The 17,379-nt window shown below is 32.5% G+C and overlaps 2 protein-coding genes across 3 annotated transcripts in view; one reads left to right on the forward strand and one right to left on the reverse strand.

Annotated features, from left to right (window-relative positions):
* The window catches only part of LOC124352675, an 87,872-nt gene that overhangs the window by 36,147 nt on the left and 34,346 nt on the right, over window positions 1–17,379 (forward strand). Inside the window, exon 1 of one of the 2 annotated variants that reach the window (XM_046802254.1) lies at window positions 11,983–12,907. The exons of the other annotated variant lie outside the window; for it this stretch is intronic. The gene's annotated coding sequence lies outside the window, so the exon portion shown is untranslated. Of the gene's footprint in view, window positions 1–11,982; window positions 12,908–17,379 lie in introns of those variants that run through there. 2 annotated transcript variants of the gene reach the window in all.
* LOC124352673 (phospholipase DDHD2) overlaps window positions 1–17,379 on the reverse strand; it is a 73,605-nt gene that overhangs the window by 18,985 nt on the left and 37,241 nt on the right. The window contains exons 6-11 of the mRNA XM_046802252.1: window positions 16,782–16,928; window positions 15,230–15,380; window positions 9,641–9,879; window positions 6,820–7,026; window positions 2,778–2,955; window positions 806–1,000 (exon numbers count right to left, since the gene is read on the reverse strand). Coding sequence (XP_046658208.1) covers window positions 806–1,000; window positions 2,778–2,955; window positions 6,820–7,026; window positions 9,641–9,879; window positions 15,230–15,380; window positions 16,782–16,928 — 1,117 coding nt within the window. The remainder of the gene's footprint in view (window positions 1–805; window positions 1,001–2,777; window positions 2,956–6,819; window positions 7,027–9,640; window positions 9,880–15,229; window positions 15,381–16,781; window positions 16,929–17,379) is intronic.

Below are 17,379 nucleotides of genomic sequence, written 5' to 3' on the forward strand. Positions count from 1 at the left end.
GTACAAATTTTCATCATGATCGGTCCAATAGTTCACGATTCCATAAAGGACAAACATACAAACATTCATTTTTATATATATAGATATATATATATATACACATACATATATATATATATATATATATATATATATATATATATATATATATAGATTGTTCCTTAGAAACTCAATAAACAAATCAATCCTGAAAGGATTCCATAAGTCGTATGTGCACTTGGAGTATGAACCACACAAATACACTGAGGACACGATTATACGGAATATGGTTTCCAAGCTTTTGGTCTCCCAAAGTACACTATATTAATTTGTTTGCATTCTTAACATAAGGGTGTAAACCCAAATTAAATCAGGTAGTTAATTAAATTAAACTGTTTTAAATATAGAGAGAGCATAAAAACCACACTGTGTGATTACTAAAATCATTAGCGATTTTGTTACAACAACGAAAAAGTCATAAGTGAATGCTGCTAAAACCCAGACTATGTTGTCAGCCATACAGGCGTTTTTTTGCACGCACCAAACTATTTTTACAGATTAAACATTGTTATATGTTACTTTGTAACTTTCTTACATACACTCAAACTTGATGTTGCATATAAATATAAATATATATATATATATATATATATATATATATATATATATATATATATATATCACTCTATTAGCTTGTTTCCCATAAGAAATTATTTACATTCAAAGACTATAAATAGCAAACACCTGAAATTTATCCAGGCACCTTCATTAGTCTCTGTCTGTGATTTATTCTAAGAAGTGTCTCAACAAAGAACAAAAGACTTACCTAAGTGCATTCGCTTGCGGCCCTTGTGGTGGGGGATAAGGACAGGGGAGTACTTGGCGAAGTCTGAGTTGATGAGTGACTCTACACGGTACGCCACCGGATCGAAGGGATGGAAGATGTTAAAGAACAAGGGGCATGTGGGTAGAGAAAAGTCCTCTCCCAGGGACTCAATACCCCGTACTGTTACAAACATTCCTGTACAAAAAATATAAAACGTGTTAGAACAAATTCAATAATATACTGTACAAACACAAATTGTTCCAAGCAGATTTTGTTATGATTGTGATTACTACAAGAATAAACATGAAGACTAATCATTATGATGATTAAAACCTAAAAAAAACCCTCTACTTCACACAGTTCATATAAATTTCATGTTATTTTAAGCTGGGAAAGAATCTAAGCTGTTTTCCTAAGAGTCCGCATTAAGTTATCTTAGTTCTTTGGCTTACACAGCTGATGTCATGAATGTCATCTAAGTTTTCCAGTTCACACTGTGTTGAAACACAATATTGAACTTTTTGTAACACAGATAATACTAAAAACGTACTACCTATGACCTAACTAAAAATTACCTTTTAACTATAAAGAATTGAAAAAATTCAATTATTTTATTTATTTTTATTCTTTAGAAATATTTGATGAACACTTAAAACTTTGTACGTTATTTAAATCTGAACGAGTATAAATTTTGTCACTAACCAAAGTATGGGTTGAAACAAGCTAGGGGTCAGTAACAATGTTGAATAAGCTTAACCCTTTTAGGACCAACGATCGTTAGTTTGTCTCTTAGGCTAAAAATACCAACTAACGATTTATCAGTAGTTTGGTTTTATGGGTATAAGAAAATAATTAATAACTTTGATTCAATCAAATTTTGACTCCACATCTATTGATAGTTTCTACATTCACAATTGTCTTTGAATTTAGTAAAATTTTAATCCACGGAGGAGTGGGAAATAATAAATTGAGCAGTTGGTAGCGCTAGCTCTCAGCCACGACCTACACGCGATCGCCAGCACCAGCTGACTGACGCGGCCTGCCGAGTTTGTTTACGTTTTGTTCATTGTGTTTAGACGATTATCGTGCTTCAAAATTACTAAAAGACAAGATGAAGAGATCCAGAACTGCCTGTGTCAAATGTAATAAAGGCTTACATGGAGTGTGCCTCACCAAACATGTTTGTTAGACTTGTCAGCAGTTCTGTAACATTTCTTCTGTGTGCAAAATACTTTATTTTTAGTTTTTTAGTATGAGTAAGTTTTAGAATAGTTCTCATGAACTTTCAAACTTAATAAGACCATGAAATAACTGAGTTAGAGACAAAATATTGTTTCATTACTGCTTAATTGGCCTGTTCTCTGTCGTTAAGTTATCTTTTTCTGCTTCTATCTATTTTCTAATTTTTACCATTATTATTATTTTTCCTTGTATCTCAGCCATTTATTGAAGAAAAGTATTGAAATAAGTTGCAATCTCCTAAGCAATAACTTGTAAATACATGTATCTATATGTGTGGACTGTTCTATTTTTTTTAGATTACACAAAATTCCTGTAAACCAAAAAAAAATTTTTTTTTCAAAAAACTTTTTATTTATAGGTGTTAACAAACCTTTTTTTGATTTGCACAAAGTAAAACCTATTTTCTTATTGTTAGTCACTTCATGCAGAAAAAATTGTTGAAAAAATTATTGAATATCTCGACTACTTTAGAATATACAATTTTTTCCCCAAACTCTTACACTTTTTATAAATACAAGGCGGTCTTTTAGGCATAGAAAATCTGAAAACGCGCGCGGTCATAAAAGGGTTAAGCAAACAACTTGGATGGGATTAAAAATTGCTAACATTAAAAGGTATAGAGTTCTCTTCAAGTTAAGTTAGTCTGAGAACGTTCAATTATTTTCAAGAAAGCTTACATCATCAAAATGACCTGACAGCACGACTGAATGAGGCACATAATATCACTTACCAATGGGTGAGCCCAGAGCGAAGAAGGCCTTAGGTCTGAACACCAACTGTGGATAGGAGATGTATGGCTGACCTGTACCGGCTGTGCCGATGGTCACATAGCTCACTGACCTGCTCAGTCGAGCTTTTCTAGTCTTAAGGCATCCCAGAGTTTTCATCTCCTCGTCCGCAACCACATCCTGTGACCAGTAGAAACATTGGAGTACAGTATAATTAGTGACTTGCAAGATACAGGTTACTACAAAGCCTCATACAATTCATTTGTCATAATAGTATTTTATAAACGATTTGTATTTAACTAATGCCTCACAATTACAGTTTAAATATACTTCTGTTTAAATAAGGTTATAAGAAAATGACAACTTTGTGTAAAGGTTAATTGATTAAAAGCTCTTACTTAGATAATAGAAACGAAATATTCATTGGGCCAGTTGGGATAATTAATTATTTGAAACATTTACCCAACACACACTACATGATAAGAGTCAGCTTTTACTACTTGCTATGCAATCAACTTGCAGGCAAATATTAATATTTAATTTGATTCAACTCTCACTGTTGGCCATTTGAGACATTTTTCAGTTAAGTTGTGTAAAAGCAACCACTGTGAAACTTAAAGTGAAAAAATAAATAAGTAATTTTAATTAGACTTAATATGAAACTGCACATTAACTGTATTCGTTTCAATACTAATCATGGACTAAACCAGGGCTGCCCAACCTACGGCCCGCGGGCCGGATCCGGCCCGCGAGTCAGTTTTATGTGGCCCGCCTTGTTGCCAAAACAACCAAATTTGTTTACAAGCATTTAAAATATTAAATAAATACAAATTTTGAGTCCAGCCGATTTCACGTAGAACGAGCCGTATTCATTTGGTGGAGTATGAGTGTTGAAAGAAGTAAAGTAGTTACAGACAGATTTCACTGACTACGGTGGTGGCTGCCGGCTGGCGAATAGAGCGCGCGTAAAGCACGGCACAGCGCGCGGTGCGGCGACATAACCCCTACCCAACTCAAGGTCACCACTCGCCACGTAATTTGTATGTCCTAGTATCCTAGGAGGCTTAATTAAAATCAATGTATTCAATTTATTGGTGACTTTTTTATTGTTCCCTCAGAATTAGAGCAAACATCCAAAAGTCTGGGTTTATATTTATTTCTACTAAAAGAACATAAAAACATAATATATTATAAACCCTTACCTAACAACTAATAAATAATAAGAAATTACAATAATCAGGAAACAAGGGCCAAATAACCTTAAAACTCATATTTTGCACAAGATTTCTGGAACAAACCCCGGGCAATACGTTTTGTTTGGGGTTCCAAATCCCCTGGGATGTTGGCCCGCCTGGCCATAAAGGCTTTACAATGTGGCCCTTGGGTAAAAAAAGGTTGGGCAACCCTGGACTAAACAATGAATTCAATTTCAATTTAAAGTCCAATTGAGAGATCTGACTTACTTTGATAACTGATCAGATTATTACAAGGGATGGCTTTTTAAAAACGAGACAATCGTCAGCTTCCCAACCGGCACAATGGGACTGAGTGCATTGACTTCCAGCACTGCTTCAACCAGGGGAAAATACAAATTCAGCATTGTATTAAGAGGGGGGGAGGAGGAGGGAGAGAGTACTTCACCAATTTCACTTTTCACAAAATGTCTCGATTATGAGCAATTCTTTGAAACAATTACTCATGAACACAACACTATACGCTCACAACGTACATATTCAAAAACATTTGTTGACAAATCCATTTTATATTGTTTACACATTGTACCAAAATCTCTACCAAAATTTAAATAACTATAATCTCTTTCAGTTGCCATCATTGTCAATTTTCAATTCATAAATGAAATTTTACAATCTGTCATTGGTGTAGATGAAGCCGGCAAACTTTAGTAGAGAAGTAACAGTAACCTGGCACAGTGACAGTACTTCCACTTGCTCCTCTCCTCCTCATCAAGGCCAATTGTTTGTTTGGTTTTTATTATCTATGAGAGCTACTCAAAAAGTAAAAAACATTTTGGAATTAATAAATAAATCAAGTACAAAAAAATCATTTTATTATATACATGTGACAGCGAGACTAAAATATTACTTCTTTACATAATCATAAATTCTGATACTTATCATAGCGGTGGTCAAACTTTGAAATTCATGTGTCATAGAATTCTGTCTTAGTCTGCCTGTGTTCTCATCCACTCAGTATCATGTACCATTGTCAAAACACTGTGTCGCTAGCCAGGTCTTCATTTTTGGGAACAAGTGAAAATCACTTTCGAGTAAGATCAGGACAGTAGGGGGATGAGGAAAACTTCCAAGTTGAATCAGTTCAAGAGTTCTTGCGTATAGTTTGCTGTGTGAGATCGGGCATTGTCATGCAAAAGCAAAATTTTGGGTGACATTTTCCTCGGCACTTATTTTGGACAGCTCTTCTAAGATTTTGCAATGTTTGCCAGTACTACTGAGAGTTTATTGTTGCACCAAGCTTGAGAAAATCAGTAAGAAGAACACCTTACTTGTCCCAAAAACCGGTGTCATGATTTTTCTTGCCGACAAAGTTTGCAGACACTTCCTTGGTTTTTTAGGGATACTTGTGTGCCCCCTCCATGGACTGTAATTTTGTCTTACAATGCACATGCTTCACCTAAGTTTTGTCTCCTGTTACAATTCGATCAATTAGTGCATCACCCATCTTGACTATGGTAGGCCTCCAAAAATGTCAAAGCTGCCCCCATTTGTGTTTCTTTATGGTGATCTGTAAGCATTTTTGACACCCATCTTGCACAAAATTTGTGATAGCCTAGCTTCTGTGAAACAATAAAGTCTGTAAAACTTGTGGGAACCATAGAGAAAGCTCATAGTGAAAGGGCGGTTTTTACAATCTTTTTGTCAACTTTGGCTACCAGATCGTCAGTCACAATGCTTGGACGTCAACTCTTCTCTTGATCATGAATGTTTGTACTGCCATTTGTAAACTGAATGCACCACTTCTTGACTGAACTTTTAGTCATTACGTTGTTCCCATACACTTCACACAGTTCCCGATAAATTTCTATTGATTTTATATTTTTTGCCAACAAAAAACTAATCTCAGACTGCACTTTAAAGCTGGTGGGATTTTCGATTGCAGCACAAATTTCAAATTTGAATATAAAAAACAGGCAGCACGGAGATATACCCGTTATCATGGCTGGACACTGACTGAGGTGTCAAGCATGAGCACGCGATATGCGATTGGCGGCATCAGGTGGAAACGTTCCTTACTTTCTAAATAGCCCTTGTACATCTAGACTAGTCACAAGTTATCATAACATTTCAAATTAGTATTGCTGCTAATGAGCTGATTTTTCTCTCATTTCGTTTTTTTTCTACACAATATCTCCTTTAACTTTTGTTCCTTTTAATAATTTTATCTCTCATAAATTAGTTGCTGTATCACAGTTTATAATTTGCATTTCTAAAATTAATCTACATTTATCTAGGCTTTCAGATTAGAAATTACTGAAACATATTCTTGGTTATTAACTTAGACAAATCTCGATATAATTCAGGCTTACGCACAGGCATCCGCCCATGTAGGCTTATTCCTGAGGCCTAAGTTTAGTACTATGTTTTGCATGGTATTTTTAATCTTTACTTTGTTTTATTTTGAAAATATAAGAAAGAGAAATTTAATAACTTTACAAAAAAAAATGATAAAAAACTACAACCTTGGTAATAAAATTTACAGCCCCTAAAATTGAAGAAATACCTGCTAGATGTAGTAAAAAAATTGCTAAATCAACTTTATATTACGATTATGCGCAAGATATTTATTTGTTTTGCATGTACAAAACTTTATTTGCAAAAAAACATCTTTGTAATTATATATTATCTCTAATTTACTGGAATAATTTAATTCATTCAAATAGCCATTGCCATGTAGTTTTGATTGCAGACTTACTCAATTACTTTTTGAATAAAGGAATAATATTTTTAGATTCCTTATTAGAAACTTTTGTACCAGACTGAACCAACCAGATAACAGGTGACTCACCAGGCCATCGTTGGTGGGAGTGGGTGTGGTGGGAGTGGGGGCAGGGGACGGTGTGGACACAGGCATCTGGTGACACAACATGTCAAACAGGATGAGCGAGCCAAGTGAGTGTCCGCCCAGCGACACGCCGCCACAGAACGAGGGGTTGCGTGACAAAAATAGGTTGTAGAGACGGTTCAGCTCACTTCCCACAGCTTGGACAATTGTCTGCAACATTTCAATTAATTACTTTTCACATATTCTACTGAAATAAATTTTAAAACTTAAAGAAGTTTTTATCCTAAAAGCAAAATGAAAGCCTTTTGGTTGCCAAAAGCGACTAATTAAAAAGTCTTGCATTTTATTTCTATTTTAATTTGGAAATGAAATAAAACCAATTTGAGATATTAAAAAGGTATAAATTCTCATTAACCCACAAGTAATCATTTATTTATGTTTGATTTTGTGTTACAATCTAATATAAATTGACATTGAAGTGCCAATCCCAGTCAATATGGCATCACCAGAATAGTCTGCCTTTCTGACCTTAGCAAAGATACAATTTTTGAGGAGTTAACATAGTCAATTAGATAAAATCAAGTTTCCTCAAACCATTAACCCATTGGGGCCTCTGAAGGACTGGTAGCAGCAATTAAATTGGCCAAGATGTAAGACCTTGATTAAAGCTACCTAAAACAAAACCCATAAGAGATAGAGCAATATTTTTCTTACCATTGCCTTTATAGCAAAATCTTCATTTAATATACTTTTTTAAATACTATATTTGTACTAATATTATTAATTTAATTTCTAACTAACTTTAACATACTTTATCTAAATTATGATAATTTTACAAAAATACAAAGTTTTATTCATATATGTAAAATAATAAGCTCAAAAATAAAAAAGGAAAATATTATGAGTAATGAATGATTTTTTAAGACATTTACTGGACATTTACTTAAACTTTTTGTTTCTAAGGAAATTCAGATTAGTTTGATTCACTGTACACAAAATTACTTTAAAAATAATAATAAATAATGTACAATTATAAAATAACCCGAATAACTTTCATCTTGACGTTCAAGTTCTTCATCTTCGCACAAACCATGAATCGGAATAAGATTTTTAAGCAATGGAAATAATTACGTCTTCTACACACACAATAATGAAGTAATATTTGCTGATAATACCTAGAAATGTTAGTTTAAATACAATTAACTGAATATATTTAAAAGTGCATTTATTATTATTCCCTCCAGTTTTCAAATGACAATAGAAAATATATCTTTATTTGTATATTTTTTTAGAATTACAATGGCATCAAAATGTTATGGAATTGAGTTAAGAAAAGTACAAGTCAAATTCAAATTCAGCAAGATGTTCAAGACTCCAAATCCCATTGAGTGCTTCAACAAAGTAACAGCTGAATTACTTGAAATAGTACTGTAAAAAATATGCATGGTATATCCTAAAGTTCTACAACTAGATTACACTGACTATTTACAATGTAATCTAGTTGTAATACGTAATGTATTACATTTAAGTGAAAAATAATTGTAAATCTAAATAGGTTCAGTAGTTTTCCTTGATTTTTAAAACATTTGGACCTGTTCAATGAGAATAAATTAAATGAGCAAATAATACTAACAGTTACTGTGCCATATTACTGAACATTTATAATACTCCGTCCTCTGCTAAAGTAGCGGTTAATATTATCTCCACTTGAATTTTCATATCCAGGACTTTTGATTTAATTATCAGTGTTCAGTTCGTCTTACTTCACAGAGGATGAATACATGTGTAATATCTGTGGTGTAAAACAAGATATCAAGGAGGGTGTAGAAGAAGTGACATAATGAGCATAATAGTGACATGAATGACGTTGGTAATGAACATTTTAACACAGCAGTTACTGTGCCTTGTAACTGAACATTTACAATAAATACTCTGTCCTGTGCTAAAGTAGTGGCTAATGTTATCTTCACTTGAATCTTCATATCCAGGACTTTTGATTTAATTATCAGTGTTCAGTTCGTCTTACTTCACAGAGGATGAATACATGTGTAATATCTGTGGTGTAAAACAAGATATCAAGGAGGGTGTAGAAGAAGTGACATAATGAGCATAATAGTGACATGAATGACGTTGGTAATGAACATTTTAACACAGCAGTTACTGTGCCTTGTAACTGAACATTTACAATAAATACTCTGTCCTGTGCTAAAGTAGTGGCTAATGTTATCTTCACTTGAATCTTCATATCCAGGACTTTTGATTTAATTATCAGTGCTCAGTTCGTCTTACTTCACAGAGGATGAATACATATGTAATATCTGTCGTGTAGAACAAGATATCAAGGAGGGTGTAGAAGAAGTGACATAATGAGCATAATAGTGACATGAATGACGTTGGTAATGAACATTTTAACACAACAGTTACTGTGCAATGTAACTGAACATTTACAATAAATACTCTGTCCTGTGCTAAAGTAGTGGCTAATGTTATCTTCACTTGAATCTTCATATCCAGGACTTTTGATTTAATTATCAGTGTTCAGTTCGTCTTACTTCACAGAGGATGAATACATGTGTAATATCTGTGGTGTAGAACAAGATATCAAGGAGGGTGTTGAAGAAGTGACATAAAGAGCATAATAGTCACATGAATGACGTTGGTAATGAAAATTTTAACACAACAGTTACTGTGCCATGTAACTAAACATTTACAATAAATACTCTGTCCTGTGCTAAAGTAGTGGCTAATATTATCTTCACTTGACTCTTCAAATCCAGGTGTTTTGAGTTCAAATTATATCACAGTAGTGTTCAGATCAACTTACTTCACAGAAAACGGGGCTGGTGTAGAACAAGATATCAAGCAGGGTATCATTGGTGAAGTGACGCAGACGGGGAATGCTCTGAAGTGTTATGTTGTTCAGCCGCTTGTCAATGTTCTCGTTGTGCAGTGCCTGGTGCCAGGAGACAGGCAGCACCTCCACCCGGCCGGCCCGACCCATCTCCACTGCCTCTTTAAAGTGTGAATGCAGCAGCTGCAGTGACACATTGCGGAAGTCATCCACTGTAACATTAAACATTAAGTGTTTAGTATTCCTTTATTTCCAAAATTTTCAAAAAATAATATTTCATAAATTATTTACAAAACGTTTACTGGAGTGAAGAATGTACAGAGTGTACACACTCTTTATCCAAACCTGGGGCGGGGGAGGGGGGGCAATCTCATTGCCAGCTATGCTACAAAAACCGGACTGAGGGTGAAAAAATTGTATTTAAAAATATTTAGAATTTGATATTAACCCCTTCAATGCACTCTCCTCCTTGGTCTCTGCACAGTTCCATGTGAATTTTCGACTGTCCGTAGCAATGCTGTAAATCATGTTCCATAATCCTCCTCATGAATTCTGCTTTTTCTTTTACTGATTCGACAGTCTCAAATATAGTTCCTTTAAAAGTTGACTTCACTTTAGGGAATAAAAAGATCACAGGTGGCCAAGTCAAGTGAGTAGGGTGGATGGTCTAAGACAGAGATGTTGTGTTTGGTTAAATCATCCTGACTGATAAGAATCTTGACAGAGCATTGTGAGCGAGGTCATTATCCTGGTGGAATATCTGACTGTTTTTCCAAAAATTATTCAGTTTTCTCCTTAGACGCTTAAGGTAGTTAGGAAATTAGTGTAGTAATGCCATTTTAATGTTTGTCCGTCTAATGTGTGTGTATCCGATTAATATGTACAATCCCACTGATTAAAAAAAAATCATCATTGCCTTGAATTTTTATTCTGTTATTAGAACCGGATGATTTCCAATGCATTAACTGACATTTCTTTTCATGATCATACGTAAAAAAAACCACGAATTGTAAGTAATTAAATTTTGTAAAAAGGTAGGATCGTTTTACATGTTTTCTAAGATGTAAGAACAAATCATTATTAGGCATTCCTCCTGTTCAGGTGTGAGACACTTTGAAAGCATTTTTGGATACACTTTGTTCATGGTGAAACTTTCATAAAGAATCTACCTAAGACTTTTCTTGTCAACTCCTGTTAACTCAGACATTGCTTTAATAGTTAAATGGTGATATAGTTGAACAAGGTTACAGATTTGTTCAATATTATTATCTATTTTAGCTGACAAAGAAGTATCAATATGCGTGTAATCACTTATGTCTTCAAAAACATTTTATCATTAACTGGTTATAACTGGCATTATGGGCAGAATGAGTGTGGAAGCTAGACAAAACTCAAGAAGCAGGGGAGTAACATGTTTCCCATAAGATGTTCAGTCATACTGAATTTGTTCTGTGGTTTCAATATAATTTAATATTGAGAGAAGAATACTAAGAATTTGTGCAGATTTATTGGCAGTCAGATAGCACTAATGATAGAGAAACCTAATTTAATTGTTTTAGTATAATTTGCTTTACTATCAGCACATAAATATGTAAAAAAAAACACATAAATATTGTGTAATTTCTAATTTAAACAATAGGAAGTAAAATTAGAATTCATTCACCTAAATAGTATAGGACACAAATCACAAACAAATCACGATATTTATTTCTTTTGACCTTTTAAACATAGCAAGCTCAGTTTCACACCAAAACACAAGTGATAAGTGTAGTATAGTGTCGAGATCCTAAGCACCAAGTATTTTTCCAACTTGTAGCAATTCTTTAAAATACTATTGAAGAGTTATTTTAAATTATTTTTTTAGACCTAGAAAAACTTTACAGAGGGTTACAAATATTTTTGATGTCAATTAGGGGTTAAAATATAAGTTTATACTTAAATCATTCCTTTATTTAGTCAAATACCAATAAATAACTACAAATTGCTCTGTACGTCAGCAAGAAAAACACAAATACTCACGATATGATACACATGGTATCCAAGAAGTTTATTTAATATCAACAAGATTACAACACTGACCAGACAGCAATCTTCAAATCGTTTCCAACCTAACAGAGAACCAAACAACCAAATAAACAACGTATTAAGTTAAAATACAAACAAAATTTAAGTTAAATACTAACTAGTAACATCTTAGTCACTTGAAACCCCACAAAAACATTAGCAAAACAGTTGATAACTTAAAAACGTGTTGAATTGGGTTTTGCACAAAACTAATACTGCATGATATTTATCGAGTATGGCTGTTAAAAAAGGTTAATGGTCAATTTAAAATTTTAGACAAAAATATATTATTGTATGTTTTAAGAACAAAATTTTATATCTAATGTTTGGACTAATATTTTATAGTGAACAATCTAACATGAAGATTCTACAATAATTCAATACTTTTAATACTGTGAGCATTTTTAAATGTTTGAGAGGTTTCAAGTGACGGATGTTACTAGTTTGTCTAGTTTGTATTTGATTTAAATGTTGTTCATACTTCAAGTTAATTGGAAGACCATTAAAAACTTAAATTGGAGTAATCTTTGTTTTATTTAACCCTTTTAGGACGAGCGGACTATTAATAGTCCGCACTAGTTTTGCCGAAGAAGACGATGCGGGCTTTCAATAGTCCGCACTAGTTTTACCGAAGAAGACGAGCGGACTTTTATGTGCCCGCCGGTTTACGTTTGCATAATACTCACGTAATATCGAAAATACGATGAACAAAATTAGTTTTCCTTGTAGAGGCACATCCTGAGACAGGAAATGGAGTATTTCGGAACTTATCTTGGCCAAACAATACAACATATGTCTATTTTTAGAACAGCTGCACGTGAGCGCCTATTGTAGTGCCAGTCGGCGGAGCGCGCCAATTCCGTCTAGTTTGTTTACATTCAGTCAGTCACAGTGCGGTCGCGTTGACTATAGTTGATTGTTTCAGATCAGTTATAAACTTAGTGTTTATAGATTTATAGTGAAATGTGTTTTGACATTGAAACGAGCCTCCTATATTTGTTCAATTTGCAAGGAAGGGTGTCACCCGATTTGCTTTCCAAAACATACATGTGCTAACTAATTAGACCATTGTTGTATATAGTGTATATATTTTTGTGAGTGTTTTATAGTGTTTCTTAGCAATACTACATATTTCAATACCTGTGGATAAATTTGACCTGTTAACCACATTATATGGTAAGTAAAACCACTTTAATTGTTTGACTTTTATTTTAGTCCGTTTTATATAATTTGGTACTTTGTAGTAATGTAAGTTTTTTTGTTGTAAAACAATTATTTCTCAACCAATGTTAATAAAATTTTGTATTTAAACTGAAAACTATGTAAGAAACATAGTAATATTAGTTCCCACAGTAAAAAAATTTTTTTTTATCATAGTAAACTGAAGCCAAACTAATAAAATAAAAAAATAAAATAAAAATTCTAAAATTTTATTTAATTTTTAATTTTTCTGGTTATTGTAAATAGTAATAAATGCTACCATATTGTAGACAATTTAATTATGTACATGTGGATAAAAAATGGTGTAAGGACAATTTAAAATAATGGACTTATAATATATTTATCAAACTACTACATTTTGCCCAATTTCACCGTCGTCTTCTTTGGTATGTTCGCTATGAAATATGGTCACGTCAAAAAATGCGTACCTAAAAAATAACCAAAATTTTTGTCGTCCTAAAAGGGTTAAATAACACCTAATAAATGCAAGATTAATACCATACACTTACCAGCTTAAAATATCCTGATGCTTTAACCCCAGACAATAAGAAGGAAATCAGCAATGAATTTACAACTTACCATGATGGCTAGGTTTTAGATCATGAACAATGTAGATGAAATATGCTATAGTAAAAATTACTGTTATACTCTGGTGAATTTGAACATCACCTTTCTTAGCTTATCCTTATAGTGCTATTGACTATTGGATATGATTTAACTTAACATTTTTTTAAAGTTCTATTAAACCTAAAGTATACTATACATTTGTGCTAATTTGAATGTATTATGTTTGGAATTCTAACATAATAGAAATGTCTACAAAATTTTACTTATAATTCAGGGAGGCTTCTCCATAAAAATAACAGTAAGAAGGAATTAACTGTTCCAGTGCAGCTAGAGCCTACAAACGTGAAACTGGCGATGCAGATAGCATCTACTAAAGCAAAAGCTTTACTTTTGAGATGGCAAAATAGTTCTAAAAACATCTCTAGAGAGTAGGTTGATGTTCCTTTCAACTGTCAGGACTAGACAAAGCACTTTTTCATCGTTGTTGATACATGTAACAGTCGACAGAGTTGGCTAGAAAGCAACTGCCACCATTTCTCGTATGGTCTGTGCCACGGTATACGCCTATAGACAAGTTAGTTTTATTCAGTTGCTAAATCGTGTGTATGTTAGTAAACAAAGTTTTCGTCGCTTCTGAAGCAAATTGTTGTTATTCTAATGATGTATTAGTTTGTTTATACTGAGTTGTATAGTTGTTTGTTATAATGACTAATTCAGACAATCCAAATTTGATGAAATTTGATTTGATTTTAATGAATTTTTAAGTAATATTATAAACACTTCATTCTCAAGTAAGATTTTTTTGATGCTGTAGACAATGAAGAGAACAAAAATATAATTCTTCATAACCTAAGTGAAAGTAATGTTAATGATAGACCTGTTTAAAAAATAAACAAACTATAGTAAGTCAGATTTTTCAATTGTTATAATTTTACTATGAACATTATAGTTTGAGGGCATTTTATGTGAAATATTTTATGTGTTGTATGTTATAACAATTTTATTATACAACTCTATTTATTCTAAATAATTAAGTTACAATACTTGTTTTCCTTTATTTTTACATGTAAGCATTTATGCGCATTTTTACAGAATTTATTTATTTTTGTGTACTAATTATGCAGAAACTATGCTAAAATTTACTCAATCAAAATTTTTGCATTGGGGGGGGACGTAGTGTCCCTTTTTTTTAAAGTGGGGTTTATAAATAACCTATATAAATGTAGTGTAACCTGTCATGTAGGGTTTCTTTGTTTATTACCTCGTAATGAAGTTTATTCCCAGTTTCAAAGGTTTTTATTGAATATACAAATTTAAAAAATATATAATACTACATTTTTATACTTTTTATTGTAAAGATAATCCCAAGGAATCCAAAATAAAAATTTTGCATTGAGTCCTTTTAACATTTTACATATGTTTTTATAAAATAACCAAACTTAAAAGAAATAAATCACTAGATTTATACTTGAAACTAAGAAACTACAGAAACTAATTCTGTATGAATAAATAGATATTACACACACGATACACTTTTTTCTTTGAGCTATAGTAGGAAGATAGAGAATAAATCAATTCTAAACTATACACATATTTCAATATTAAAAATTAAGTATTTATATTTTCAAATAATCAAACAAAAATTGAGGTTTTGGAAGAGTGCTCCAAGAGAAACCTCATATCATCATAGCTGAACTAAATGAAACTTACCAACTTCAGTTACGGGACGGAATTTCAGATCACAAAACTTTCCGATTCCATGAACAAGAAAGAGAAGGTGATCAACTTTTTCAGGTTCCCCATCACTGATATCGAATTCGTCCATTCCTCGCTTGACTACTCGAGGCTTCTGCTGCATTTGCTGTAGCATAAAAATCAGTTCCTTAAGCTTTATTTATTCAAAATTAGTTTAAATATTATAACATACAAATTATATGTAAAACTATTTTATAAAATTACTTTGTAAAAGAGTAATTTTTTCTGTTGGTACTCATTCATAGAAAGGTACTTTTCATAATCACTTGTACTTTTATTTTAGACTTGTGTGTGTTTTTCTGTAGACTTATAAATGTAATACCCCTAAGCGTACTGAAATATAGAACAAAGTAGGAGTACATCCCACCATATATCACATAGTACATAGCTTCGCTGAGGTTGCATGCAAAATTTGAAATCTATAGCAAATTTCATACTAAAGATGTCCTGTAGACGGAGACAGACATCATACAGAACAGACATTTGTATATCACCCTGGCAGAAACAAATGGAAATTGTGTCAGCCTACTGAGTTATAAGATTCAACAATCAGTCAAATTCCATGGTTGGACAGGCACCATCATAGAACTCATTCTTGTTTACGTAGAAATGAAGTTTCATGTAAAATTTCAAGTCTACAGATGAAGTCTTTCTCATGATTTCTTGTCATACATTCACATTTTTTTAAGTTGTTAGGTTTCATAGCAGTGTTTAAATAAAAGGTAAAATAGGGAGGGTAATATAACGCAAGAGTTTGGTGAAATAAAATCTTGTCACCGACTTTTTACATTGACTTTCCATTTGTATTATTTTTCCTATATACTGTATGAATAAGCTACTATGTCAGGTGAATACTATGAATGTGTTAATACGTCACATGTTAAAATCTCATACAATTGTGCTGTAGTGTTAGTGATTGTATTGTATCACTGAACAATGACAATTCTTTACAATCCTTCCATCGCCAAAAACAAAATTCAAATAAAGTACTCAGCCTTTCTAAAAATTTATTTATTCTGCTATTTTCTCATTGCCATCATGGTTACCCAAAAGACCAATGAAGAAATATTAGCTAATGCAAAATAAAAAGACCTAATCTTTCAAACACTACAAAAATTAATGTCTTGCCTGAGTATAACCAGCTCTCATCACATCTTTGAAATGAAATAATAGTTAAAAATTTTTTATATAAATGTTGTACCTAATATTAAAATAATTATTAGCACCATTAAACTTATTGGACAGAGGAGTGATAGTGTTATATTATGGCAACAACTCATTAGTTACAGTACAGAATTATAATTAATTTTCTCCTATTTCCATGTAGTGTAACATAGCCTACACAATTTATGTAAAACAGCAAAATATATTGTAAAACTAACTATGCTATATGGGTTTTTATCCAAGCTATTTTCCCACCACCAATTTTTGGACCCAGTTGTGAGAATTAATCCTCATTTTGACATAAAAAATCTCCTAATGAAGTTGAGTATTAGGAGATACCTACAGGAGAGTTAGTGCCCCAAACGTCAGGCGAGACAGAGCGAGTGTGGTGGGCAATGGCGTTGGGACTGTGGATAACAATCACCTCTCCGTCAGGCAATGGCACATGACGATTCCACTCGTTGGTGGTGCTAGCTATCCGATACTCCTCCTGTAGACATCATATCCACTCAAATAGAGAGAAAGTATTTTTACAACAGATTTTTACGTAAAAGATCTTTTTTACTGATTTTACAAAATGTTGAACATCCTATTATTGCTCCTATTGAATGGCAAGAAAAACAGTATGTTTAAATTTGCCATCAAAAATTGATGATAATTATGTTCCCAAAATTATTAGTTAATTACTTTCCCAAATTGTTAAGAAGTTATGCATTAACTATGTTTTATTATCCCATTAGTCTAGTCATACAGAATTGCAAAAGGTAATTGCACAGTTTATTTCTAGTATACAAAATAGTTTCACTGATGAAAAAAAAACTTATAAAACATATTATAAGTTAGATTATGTACCTTAACACGTATGTATTTTCAAAATTTTACTAAAAAACAGAAAATATACAAAATTACTGAACCAAATTGCATGAAATTTTGTAAGTGCA

The sequence above is a fragment of the Homalodisca vitripennis genome, chromosome 1 (assembly GCF_021130785.1).
Source record: "Homalodisca vitripennis isolate AUS2020 chromosome 1, UT_GWSS_2.1, whole genome shotgun sequence".
NCBI lineage: Eukaryota > Metazoa > Arthropoda > Insecta > Hemiptera > Cicadellidae > Homalodisca > Homalodisca vitripennis.